Source organism: Cryptosporidium hominis (assembly GCF_000006425.1).
Source record: "Cryptosporidium hominis TU502 chromosome 7 CHRO017065, whole genome shotgun sequence".
Lineage (NCBI taxonomy): Eukaryota > Apicomplexa > Conoidasida > Eucoccidiorida > Cryptosporidiidae > Cryptosporidium > Cryptosporidium hominis.
Window position 1 is genome coordinate 1 of NW_667258.1, and position 12,343 is coordinate 12,343.

The 12,343-nt window shown below is 29.9% G+C and overlaps 9 protein-coding genes across 9 annotated transcripts; 5 read left to right on the forward strand and 4 right to left on the reverse strand.

The window, feature by feature from the left end:
- The first annotated feature begins 79 nt into the window (after positions 1-79).
- Chro.70280 (hypothetical protein) lies at positions 80-616 on the forward strand. The annotated part of the gene is made up of 1 exon (XM_661374.1): positions 80-616. One exon carries the CDS (start codon positions 80-82, stop codon positions 614-616), a length of 537 nt encoding a protein of 178 aa, XP_666466.1.
- A 696-nt stretch (positions 617-1,312) lies between these two features.
- On the reverse strand, positions 1,313-2,011 carry Chro.70281 (hypothetical protein). The annotated part of the gene is made up of 1 exon (XM_661375.1): positions 1,313-2,011. The coding sequence occupies one exon, from the start codon at positions 2,009-2,011 to the stop codon at positions 1,313-1,315; it is 699 nt and encodes a 232-aa protein (XP_666467.1).
- A 301-nt stretch (positions 2,012-2,312) lies between these two features.
- Positions 2,313-3,452, forward strand: Chro.70282 (hypothetical protein). Its single annotated transcript, XM_661376.1, has 1 exon — positions 2,313-3,452. One exon carries the CDS (start codon positions 2,313-2,315, stop codon positions 3,450-3,452), a length of 1,140 nt encoding a protein of 379 aa, XP_666468.1.
- Positions 3,453-3,542: 90 nt separating this feature from the next.
- Chro.70283 (hypothetical protein) lies at positions 3,543-4,241 on the forward strand. Its single annotated transcript, XM_661377.1, has 1 exon — positions 3,543-4,241. One exon carries the CDS (start codon positions 3,543-3,545, stop codon positions 4,239-4,241), a length of 699 nt encoding a protein of 232 aa, XP_666469.1.
- Positions 4,242-4,618: 377 nt separating this feature from the next.
- Positions 4,619-5,341, forward strand: Chro.70284 (hypothetical protein). The annotated part of the gene is made up of 1 exon (XM_661378.1): positions 4,619-5,341. The coding sequence occupies one exon, from the start codon at positions 4,619-4,621 to the stop codon at positions 5,339-5,341; it is 723 nt and encodes a 240-aa protein (XP_666470.1).
- Positions 5,342-6,115: 774 nt separating this feature from the next.
- On the reverse strand, positions 6,116-7,276 carry Chro.70285 (cyclin family). Its single annotated transcript, XM_661379.1, has 1 exon — positions 6,116-7,276. The coding sequence occupies one exon, from the start codon at positions 7,274-7,276 to the stop codon at positions 6,116-6,118; it is 1,161 nt and encodes a 386-aa protein (XP_666471.1).
- A 1,031-nt stretch (positions 7,277-8,307) lies between these two features.
- Chro.70287 (hypothetical protein) lies at positions 8,308-9,042 on the reverse strand. The annotated part of the gene is made up of 1 exon (XM_661380.1): positions 8,308-9,042. One exon carries the CDS (start codon positions 9,040-9,042, stop codon positions 8,308-8,310), a length of 735 nt encoding a protein of 244 aa, XP_666472.1.
- A 1,468-nt stretch (positions 9,043-10,510) lies between these two features.
- Positions 10,511-11,128, forward strand: Chro.70288 (hypothetical protein). Its single annotated transcript, XM_661381.1, has 1 exon — positions 10,511-11,128. One exon carries the CDS (start codon positions 10,511-10,513, stop codon positions 11,126-11,128), a length of 618 nt encoding a protein of 205 aa, XP_666473.1.
- A 284-nt stretch (positions 11,129-11,412) lies between these two features.
- Chro.70289 (hypothetical protein) lies at positions 11,413-12,186 on the reverse strand. Its single annotated transcript, XM_661382.1, has 1 exon — positions 11,413-12,186. The coding sequence occupies one exon, from the start codon at positions 12,184-12,186 to the stop codon at positions 11,413-11,415; it is 774 nt and encodes a 257-aa protein (XP_666474.1).
- Between the last annotated feature and the right edge of the window lie 157 nt (positions 12,187-12,343).

Here is a 12,343-nt window from a genome sequence, read left to right on the forward strand (position 1 = left end):
TAATGAAATTGAGAGCTTGACTCAAAGAACAACTGATTCAATTCTGAACAATTTTCTCTATGAATGTGAAAGGAATATCATGATTTCCTTATCCCTTGGATTAGGACTATTATCAGAAAGATCACCAGAAGACCTCCCTGAATGGGCCCATACATTAAGCAGCGTTTGGATGTTATCAAGATTTTACGAATCATTTCCTATATCAGCAATAACAGGTGAATATTTACTAAAAGAGCTACCAAACATCCTTGAATATGCAACAAAAAGACACTGGAATGATTTGAATTTATCAATTACATCATTAATTTTGAAATTAAAACAATGCAGCCCAAATTGGATAAGAAAAAGAGATCTAAAAGACAAAAACTCAAAACAAAATGAATCCGCTCTTACTTTAAAAGTAGCCATAGAATCTACAAAGAAGAATAATTTTATTTCATCTAATTTGTACCCAATAACTCCCAGTTCAAAGAATCAAGATGAAAAAATTAAAAACAATTCATCACGGTCAGAATTTAAAAGACAAAGACTGAATGTTGACGAATACTGCTTAAACAAAACTAGCCACTCTAACTCCGCAAATTCTATCAAAAGAGAAGAACATAGGAAAAAATAAATAGAACTTTTTTTTTTTCATAGAAGTCCTAGATGTTTATGTATCTTTTTTTACTATTCTTTTCTAACTTATAATTATCTTTAATATCCCTCAAAATGAAAGATAAAAAAAACGATCCCAAAGAAAATATTAATAGTGGAACAAGAGAGTAATTAATATTTAGAAAACGAGTTGTGAAATCTGTAAAAATACAAAAAAATATGCAGGAAGTTGCCTTTGCAGAAAATAAATAAATAAATAATTCCATGTGGTTTGACTGGCAATAATGTTTCACAATAGTTGTTGGGAAAATGGTTAAATTTCCGGAATGAGCAATGGAAACAAGAAGATACCCCAGAATATACTGAAAAATAGATATACTTTCAATAATGGGGAACATTAGCAGTATAATTCCAGTTACCAAAATGATTGATAAAATACAAATACAATTAAAGTAACCTGCAAGCTGACCAAAAATACCCCAAAATACTCTAAATAATGTTTGTAAAATCATTATGATACAAGAAACTCTTGTTAATTGTAAATCTCCGAGACCAGTATTGGTCATCCCATGAACTTTCCAAAATAATTGAATATACTCAATGCAAGGCCATGAAAGAAATGTAATTAACCAAAGCAAAACAATGGGTTCGGATGTATAAATTCGATTTGCAAAATAGCATCTCTTATCCGAAGTATATTGCGCTTGGTTTTCCCTTAATTCTTGGGTCCTTTCCTTCCTATTATTGCTAGATTTGCAATTCCAGTAATTTGGAGTATCGCAGAAAAAATAAAAGTTAATTTTAACAATTTTGGAACTTTTTCCAAAACTATTAAACTATTAAAAAATTTGTTACCACTATAAACATAATAATTATTTGAATTGATTGGATTAACAAATGAAGACTGAAAAGAAGGAATTATTGACATTGATGCTCCTCTAAATAGCCAAAGCACCCCAATTATTTTTGAACGAGAATTTTTAGAATAATTGCTAGCCAAAAATTCAATTGTGGATGCAAAAAGTAGCCCATTCCCAATGGCGTATAGAATGGAATAACCGAATAAGTAAAGCAAATAACTTTCCAAAAATAAATATGATATTAATAGCCCAAAATTACAAAAAAAAAATCCAATAACCAAACAAGAAGGAATTCCAATCATGCGTTCAATACTTGGATACAAATAGTTTGCTCCTCCCTGGAACAATACAAAAAAACATTCGATCCAACAAATCATTCCTGCTCGTAATTTGTGTTTTCCTTTCAGTGAAATATAACTTGCAATAATGGGGACAGTATTTCCAAATGTGTTTGCAAAGCCTAAAGACCAGTGAATCAATGCACATCCAATTAGTGGTGACCAAAATGTTTTGTCCTTATTTAACAAGTCTCTGATTAATAATCGAAAATTCATTTTATTTTAATTCAACCACCTCAAACATTTATTTAAACTAAACTAATATATTTCTAAAATATTTAATATTTTGTTTAGTTTATAAATCATAATTTATTTTCTGTTTTATTCATGTAACTTTATTCCTCATATAATGCCCGGTATATACAATTTTCAATTAAATGCAACCCAGTTTCAAACAAAAAAAAATAATTCAATAATTTTGTTGGAGTAATGTTAAACGATTTTTTGAAAGCTTAAATTCCGTAGTAGTTTAAATTTTTTCACTGAAAATTTAACTGCAAACAAGTGTTTGTTCAAAATGAATGATAGCAGAAGGTTTGTTTGGTGCATATTATTAAAAATTAGTATAGAAGACATTAATAGAAAGATTTCAATAAGCAATCTAGTACAGAACGCTGATAAAACTCTTATTAACCAAGTAAATTGTGACGTAGACCGTTGTGACTTGCAAAGCGATATCGATAAATTAAATTTAAAGCGTTTGCTTATTTCAGTCTTTTCTTATCGAAGGGAAAATTATTCTTATATTCAAGGTATTCACGAAATTGGAAAAGTATTTCTAACATTATTCCATGAATATAAGAAATCTAATTTGGCAAATATTAAAAAAAAATTGTCTAAATTAATTGTATTTTCTGAAAGATTTGAAGCTATTATTCTATGTAAACTTTTAATAAAGAAGTTCAATTCAGAAAAAGGTAGAGTGGATATTTGTTTTAAGGCTTTTGATCGATTTCTTATACTTTACTCAACTCCATATATTTACAAATCAGATAGTTTAGCTCAAATAAATCTTGAATACATTCTTTCGAATATTTCTCGGGATCTTCTTTACTTGTTAAATAAGAGATCACCTATTTTGTATAATTTTTTCGTTAAATTAAAAGCAAAAGATGATAAAGAATCAAGCGTCTGCATGTTTATTTTGCCTTGGATAATAACTTATTTTTCACATAATATTTCAGTTAAACAAAAAAAACTAACATATTACATTTTTGATCACATTATTTCAAGCCATCCTCTTTATATCGTTTTTCTTATTGTAGAAATAATAATACAATCAGAAACAAAGCTTTTTGATTATCTTGAGCAAAATTTTGGATTAGATATATCGCTTAACTTCGAAGAAAACGAAATATATCCTTTTGTTCATTTTTTTTTCCAAAATTTGGACATTTCAAATCTCAAATGGAAAGTAATAGTAAGTAGCTCGCGCAAATATTTATCGAGCACAAGACTTAATATATTAAATAGCTATTTTTTGTGGGAAGCTGGAAAAAGATCTAAACACAATTTAAGAATCGGTAAAACTCTTTTTTCTAAGATTAATGTAAAGGTGCTAATATATTCAATATTCTTAGTATTGATTTCGAGTTTATTATTTTCCATTTATATTGGCAAATTCAATTTTCTGAAAATTATTAAAAAAAAAAATTAGGCTCTGACCCTTTAAATATCTATCTACTTCTTTTCTATATAGGACAAAAATAAGTTTTAACCAAAGAAATACTTCTTGTTTTTTTTATTTATGAGCCTTTTATTTGAAGAAATGGATGAAAGATTATTACAAAAGTATAGAGCACAGGTCTTTGAGTGGGGAGGATGCTTCGATAAAATGTTTGAAGCATTAAAGTCATTAATTTACCTTTCAGAATTTGAAAACTCTGAATTTGATGATGAGGAAAGGCACCTGTTGACATTATGCATTAAACATAAAATTTCAGATTATAGAACCATGACCAGTCAAGTATTGCAGGAACAAACGAAACAATTGAATAATGATGAGCTTGTAAAAATATGCAGTGAGTATGTTTTTTCACTTAGAAAAGATATTAAGGCGTTTTTACAATCGTTTGAAGATGGTGTAGATCGCTTGGTTGAGAAATCATTTTTTAGTAAATTCTTTAAGTTAAAGGTAAAATCTGATATTTCAAGATATAAACTTGAATTTGGACTTTGTAGTCTAGAAGATTCTAAAAAAATTCATCAAGATGCATTTACTCTATTATGCGAACACCCAGATAAAATAGAGCAATTACCATTGGGATTTATACAGAATCTCGCATACATTCTTTCGGAGAAATACGGAGAAAAAAAACAAGTATTTAACATGCTAAATTCTGTGGGAAAGATACTCGAGCTTCAAATTAAAGAGCAAGAGAACATGGATAGAAAGGCTCAAATAACAGTTTATTTGCAAGGGATTAAGGATTATATTGAAAAATGAAAGTCATTTTTCATTCTAATGATCTTTCAAAACTTAACACCGTGGGGCGACCGCCTAAGTTATCTTCTAGCTTTCAATGCATTAAGTTAAAAAATAAATTGAAATTTTAAGAGTGAGGGGATTAGTCCGGTACATGTATACAGTAAATAAATCAATAGATTTCATTCTATAGCTTATTTTTCTGATTTAAAACTATTTCACAGATATTAATAAAAAACAAGAGAAAATAGGTTTTTTTTTCATAATTTTATCTGTAAGACCCAACTCACTGGCTTGTCTAAATTGAAGGGGAATAAATAATTATCTACTCTATTTCAATTCAGAACCTCATTAGGCACTAAGGTATTTTCATATTGCCTTAAAACTCGTTTAAATCAATGCAGCAAAATAAACAAACCGTAGGTGGAATCGGGCATTTTCATTCGTCACCCAAGGACGTCGAAGCGCAGAGCCAGATTTCATGCGCAGCATATAAACAACAATGGATTGCAAAGGTAGCGAGGGTTCCGCCTAGAAAAGTTCACACAACAAATATCTCTAGGATAAAAAATAGGCTATTTGCCTTTAATCAAAGGAGCTGTGCGTTATCCATTGGAACAATGGTTGGAAATTTTAGATATATTTGTTCTTGGGCTAAACTTCTTGGGTTAACTATTTCGTCATTTCTTTTTATATGGGTATTATATTGTTTTTCAATTATAAAATATTTAAAAGGAGACCAGCATATCGAATATTTTTATACAAATGTTCTATGCTTAGTAATATCACTAATATCTTTTACCATGCTATCTACCTCACTAATTATTCCAAATTTGACAGCAATAAACTTAAATTCAATGGAAAGCTCATTGTTGGCAGGTTCAGGAGTAGCGACTCGAAATTTAATTTCATGCAAAACTTTGTCAACGCTTTATTTAGTCATTTCACTTTTATCAATTTTCACAGCATTGCTTCCCCAAATGGAATCGTATCATTTTACAATTACAATGCTTTCAATGATACTTGCCACACATCTTGCGCCTTCAGTTTTGTTCTATATTGCTTATTTGCGTGGCGAAGATGGCTGTATTGATGACAGAAGTCATCATACGCTAATATAGCTATCTTCTTAAGTCAAGTATTTCGAATTAGAAACTTTTTATAATTATCGCATTCATGTTTTCAATAGACTTTTATATTTCAGAATTTTGATTTATATTAGATTAGTTTTTTTGAATGTTTCATTATTGCCCAAGGTCGTTTATATTATAGCTATGCGTTTATTTCGCGGTTTAACTTTATATTATTGTGATAAAAACTTAAATATACGAGTTCTGTTAGATTTATCTGGATTCATGGCAAAACGTAAGTATAATTGTTGACTTACTTTCAGGCTTAATAATAACTTTGTAGATAAAAAAAGACGTAAGAATCGTTCTGATGACGATGACTGTAAGTTGTTAGCAAACTTCGATATTTTTTCACCATGATTTCTATTAGCTGAGGACTATATGGACGATTCTTTCCGTGGAAACTCAAGCATAAGCATTAGCAATAAAGAAAAGGAGCGAAAGGAAATTTCATTAGTATTAGCAGAAGATGATCAAGACAATGAAAGGTGAGCAAAATTTTTTAGTTTTGTACTTTTTAAAATCAAATTAATTAAATAGAAAGGTTAAATGGTCGAATATTGTAGTTGGCCCTTCCAAAACACCCCCAAAAAAATTTTGTGTAATATGCGGTTTTATTGGCAAATATAAATGCTACAAGTGCTTTAAATGCAGACCCAACTCTATCGTAAGATATGTTTGCTCTCACAAGTGTGATATGCTACACAAAGAAATCGATTGTTGCAAACCCAAAAATCTTTTTATTTGGTGAACAAATTATTAATTTCACACACATTTCTTGCGATTTGAGCTTAGTTTCGACACATTCAGTTGCAACTTGGTTCGTTTATTTCTATCAGAATTAACTTGAGAGTAGTCAGCTTTATTTTGGTATTCAGTCCTATCGATCTTACTGCTACTTGCTTTACTTGATATCATTATCTTTCTCACTTCTTTATTTGATAAAATTTCAAGATATGTTTTTTTAAACTCGTGGTAATTTATTGATAAATCCCAATTTAATATTTTCAAAATATGATATTCTAACATTAACATCTCCCATTGTGGCACACCCCCAATATGTGCCCAAAATTTTATTCCATATTGTACATCGTACATAAGTTTGTATGTTAATAGTGCAGCGGCCAAAACGAGTCTGTGCGCAGTTAGGGACGTAACGCTCAATCTACCTTTGGATTTCTCAACAGCTCTTCTTATTAAAATAACCATTACACAAAAATCGACAGGTGTTAGGGACACAAATTTCACGATTCTACTAATGAAGTAATCCCCTATAGATATTTTTGGAGTTGCGAGTGAATGAAATGGAGTAATAATTTTCTTATTTTCTTCAGTTTTATTGTTGATTTTATCAATTTCCATTATTACGCATTTTTTTATATCTTTTTCTACTGTTTCATATTCTGACCAGGAGTTATTCATCCAATTTGAAATTTGTGAATTTGAAAGAGGGTAACTTCTATAATTAAATTGCATACTATTATTGTTTTCATGAAGTTGATTTCTATCTTTCCCATAATTTGCAGATTTTCTGGATATTGCATTTCTCAGTTCTTGTTTAATATTACTTTCATTGAATCTTTTAATTTCTATCACAGAGTGACCAACACTATTCTTTTCTTTATCAAGATTTCCTGAGTCGAATAATGATGATTTTGATGTTAGACTTTCAGATAGTTCGTTTTGATTAACTAGAAGTGATAATTCATCATTGGAATTATTCCTAGTTGATGCTTCAGATGGTTTATTCCAATATTTCCACAGTATTGTTCCACTATTTTTACTATAACTTAAACGACTCTTAAGAATAGGTACTTTGTCGTTTTTATATTCAAATTCACCTGAGATATTTTCATTAAAATTTTTTTCATTACCTTCAAATTGCGTCAAGTTACTAATTAATCTTGTCATAGCACCAAGAAGCATTTATTCAAAGATAAACAAAAACTAAAGATTAAAACTTAATAAACGAAATCTTATTTTTTTTTTTTTAAATCAAGAGTACGTTCTCAATTTTATAAAAATAACTTAGCAATCCCTAACCTAGTTTGAAAAAAGAAAAGAGATGCCTAACCCAAGAAATAATGTATCAATTTTACTCGCCGAATAAATTATAGGGAAATATTTTCAATGGTAATTATGATCATGAATTGAAAAAAAAGATAATAGTTTAGAAATCCATATTACGGCTCGTCACACCACTTATTCTCTTCCCTTATTGCGGATTCCTCTTCTGGAGTGAAATCATTTTCTATATTAAATATTTGGCGTATTTCCTCAGCTTTTTTCCCTTTAATCATAGTTGCAACCTTAGCACAAGATAGATCCAACAAAGGCTTAATATCCAGGTAATTCGCTGCCTAAGAAATAATAGCAATATTAATATATTAGTCACTAACTTACCAACATAAGCTCAAACAAAAACTCTTGCTGAATATTTACAAACTCTTCATCCCACTCACATACTATGTTAGATAAACTATTGCTTCTAAGTGGTTTTGGAATCTCTTTCGAGGGATTGTCGACATGATATTCGCAATAGTCGAGAACTTTACGTAAAACATCTCCTCTTACATTTGGGAGTGGAACGGGGTCGTCAATGCCAACATCTGTTTTGTTAAATTATTAAAACTCAAAAATTTGTACCAAAAATTACAATTACATACCCTCGATTATATTCCTCACTAATGTTGACGCCGTTGCAACACGTACATCAACTGCAAATTCTTCTCCTTCTGAGCTTAATAATCTTACCTTTGGAAAAATCATAATAAATAATTATTATTGATTTAAATGGGATGAGCAACAAAAACGCGGTAAGTTACCTTTTTCGGGTATGTAGTTGAAAAGTCAACAGATATTGTGAAAAAAAGGAAATATAACTTATCTATCGCTATTATTAGGAGTAGTCATATTTAATGTTAATATAATAGATGAAATGATATAGAATAGCTAGTCTAAACATCTGAGTCATACACGGTTTTCCCGACGATCATATAAGATCTATCTGATAATCTAATTACTTCATTACCAAATCCGCATAACGCACCTACTATAACTCCAATTGTATAGCAATAATGTTTTTGCTTCATTAACGAGATGTTTACATAGTGAATTTGCTCGTGTGTGTCTTCAATAAGCCCAAATAGAAACCCAAAAATAATTCCAATAAATAATGAAGAGCAAATGACAAATATTATTTGAGCTTTTGAATTAACCAACAATGGACTGTCATTACTGGTAATAAAGCCAGAAATATAATTAACAGCATCTACAAGAGAAAATGCAATAGCAAATGAAATAGAGAGGCCGAGAATGGTATAAATTGGTACTCTAATAATTGGTGTCATTCCAAGGAACCAATCATTCTCAAGAATAAAGCAGATAAAACCGGAAAATATGATCAGCGCAGCAAATGTTAATAGAGATGTTCGCTTATTTAAAGCGTTCTTTTCATCTGGAATAATTGTTACATATACCTTCCAAAATATCAATCCTCCAATTATTACAAATAAGAGGCCAAAATATGTTGAGAAAAAAGGCGATAAACTTATTTCAACCAGAGTTGCATTGACAGTAGTTGAAACTACTAGGCCTAATAATATCCCCACAATTGTACTTATTATACCACGCTTAGAAAACGCCTCTTCATAGTTGAGAGATCCAAATGTTTCCATGATTGAAGATGTCATTATTCCAAAAATTATTTTGAATAACTTATCTTACATTAATGAACAGCTTAATTTTTAGTATATTGAGATGAGGGATAAGAAAAAAACCTATTTGGCGGTATACTAGCTTTAGGCAAAAAGGTAAGAATTGATGCTTGAAAGATTCAAAAAATCTTTAAATATGTGTTTTTGGAAGTTTATATCACGATAATGTCGACTAGATACTTGCTTAACATACAAATATATCTTATTTGGATTGCGTGCGTTTTTGGAACTAATTTTGAGGATTAAATACAATTTAATAAAAGTTCCTAAATATCTGAAGTAACCATTATAATAAAATCTGAATCATTGCCTTCCGTTACTATGTTTAATTTATTTATTTTTAGAACGTAATTCTCATATATCAATACTTTAGTTGTAGACAATGCTTTCAATGTTTGATATATTCTCCCTATTTCAAAATATCTCAGTGGAAATATTAACTTCGTAAAACATTTTACAACGATTTGCTAATTTTTACTTATTCAAAAAGTTCTCAATTTTACAAAATTGCTTCATGTTATTTAAATAACTTATTAGAGCATAAGTCTTTTCCTGAGCTATATTTGAACGCATTGATTGAATTTTAAATTACAAATGGCATTTTATGTTATGAACTGAAAAATGTAAGAAACAATAACTTCTAAGTATTAATCATAGCCATCAACGAAAAGAATAGAATGATTCCTCCAAGCACTGTTTCACTATACCGAACTGCAAGTTAGATGAACCTTCAAAGTAGACACAGGCCCAGTAAATTTGTCCAGGAAAGTTACTAACAATAGCCATGATTAATTTTGAAACCTGTACAGAGAACACCGAGAGTATCAAAGTAAAGCAAATGCGTACAGAGAAAAAAAAAGTGACAAATAAGATGTTAATTGCCTTGTATTTCTAGTACAATGTAATTGAGGATAAGGATAAGACATCTAAGTACTTATCCAGTAGTCAATACTTTGTAGATGTATCCACAATAAGTGGAAAAGCACATCTTGTCAAACTAAAAAAAAAATAAAGATGACTCAACAAAGTCATCGGGATCTTTGTCTCATCTTACGTCTCTTTCTTTGGAGACGACGAGTTCGCTTCTTCTTCCACTTCCATCGCATCTTGGCTCTGGCCTTCTTGTAACGGCTTGCTCCGTGACCCATTTTCTAAAGAATTCCCAAACAATAAAGAATTCAAAGTAAAGTAAACTCGCTACCAAAGTTATAAAAATACGTATAGTATTGCGGCATTATATTTTTTCTTATAGCAACTTATACATATAAATGACGCTATTGGCGTCTTAAATTGTTGCGCCACACTCTAAGACAAATAGTGCGGTTTCTCAAAGCTCCGTTACGAGTTAATGTACATAATGGTTTCATGTAAGATGTTTAGGCGTCGTACTTTATTTCAAATCCGATATGCGACCAGCAAACTCTAAAAACATACAGTTTTGAATATGAATCGGGTAAAACATCGAATTTGTTGCGAAATTTTGGAAAGAGAATTACCCTTATTATTTTATAAAAATGCTTTATCATTTGAGAGTCGGCCCACTGAGAAAAGTTCTCCAGTCCAGTTGTGCTATCCTGATCTGAGCATGACTCTTGGATTTCACCCCTATAACTTTAACATATATCAATTAAATGCTGATGCTGAAGATGAAGATGTTTTCGACCGTCCTTCAATAATAATTTCCACTGAATGTAAAGAGTTTAATAATATTAGAGAAGATGTCTATCGTTGGGGAGTTTTATACTTAATATGCACAGTCTTATTGCTTGTTTATATTTTGAAAATTATTATGGAGAGCCAGCTTAATATTAATCACTTCATCGGTATTAAAACTAATAAAACAGCATTCCACATTATATGCTGTTTGCTTTCGTTTTCTCCGCTATTAGCAGTTACTGAAGGGTGCCCATTTTTCATGATTATCTATAAAGCTTTATTCCCATCGATGCTTACCATTACATTTGTTTATTTTTTAAATGAGGTGTGGGACATATTATTTGTATTTCTATTTTCAATAGCTAGATTATCTATCTCGACTATTCAATATAAAATGGTAAGTTAACTACTTTCGTGATATCTAATGATGCAAAATATAATCCATGTCCTCTGAATTTTATTGAGGAATATTTCTTTTACCATCTTTCGGCTGAAGCGTTCACGAAATTTTAGACCGTTTAACTATAAATAATCAGGTATCTCATGCATTCGTTCTAGATCTAAGTAACATTTGATTTTTCGCTTAAATATTTTGTCTTTATATGGTTCTACTATGTTTATAAATTATAGTTGATTAATTTACTAAAGTACACCATATCTAATGATTCTATATTATCTATGAGGAGTAATCTACCACTTTTGAGTGTTTAATTTCCTAAATGGTGATGAATTGTTCTCCCTAGAAATTACTTCTTTCTTTTTATACAGGAAGTAGAAAAGAGAAATTGAGAGAATAGCTAGGGAAATTAATATTGAACATAAATGTTGGTTAACTCTCATTGGTCTTGAAAATATAAAATATTTTGATAATGTGTTCCCTTGAGATTCTATTGTATTACTAATGTCTCTATCTTTGAAAATTATATTAATTAGGTGTTTTTGTCCATTGGAGTTAAATTCTAACAAAATAAAGAATGGTAAAATTGTATTCAAATCCGCAATAGAAGCTCTGGTGTCTCTGGTGGTCTTCATAATTTTTATTTCCCCCTGAAAATGATTTGCAGTAAAATTAACCATATATTCATCTAATACTTGGCTTTTAATTTTATAGGCGATAAGTCTAGTATCTTCATATCCGAACCAAAATAAAATTTGTATCGGGAATTCAAAATAGTCTTTGGAATTTAAAGGAACTATAATTTCAATATGATGTGTATCATCCACCCAACCATGAATAAATGTTGATTTGTTTGAAAAGAGTCGAGAACTTAGTGGTTCCATCAAAATTGGATGAAAGTGAACTGGTATGAACCTTTGTAATTTTCTTGAAGATTTAAATTGCATTTGAATAATAAAGGTAGTTTTGTTAATCTTTGGTAATATGTACATTGAATCTTGATTATAATAATTACTTACAATTTCATTTTTTATTTGTGTAGATAATTCACTACTTCTTGGAGCCATATTACAAGAAGGAAGTAAAAATGGGCTGTTAAGAATTGTTAAAGACCAAAAAGGAGTTGTGGTGTATATTTCTTTTAAAATGGGGCTGTAGATTTCACAATTTATATTACTTATTGGAGAATTATAGTAAATATTATTGAAAAATTTATTAATAAAG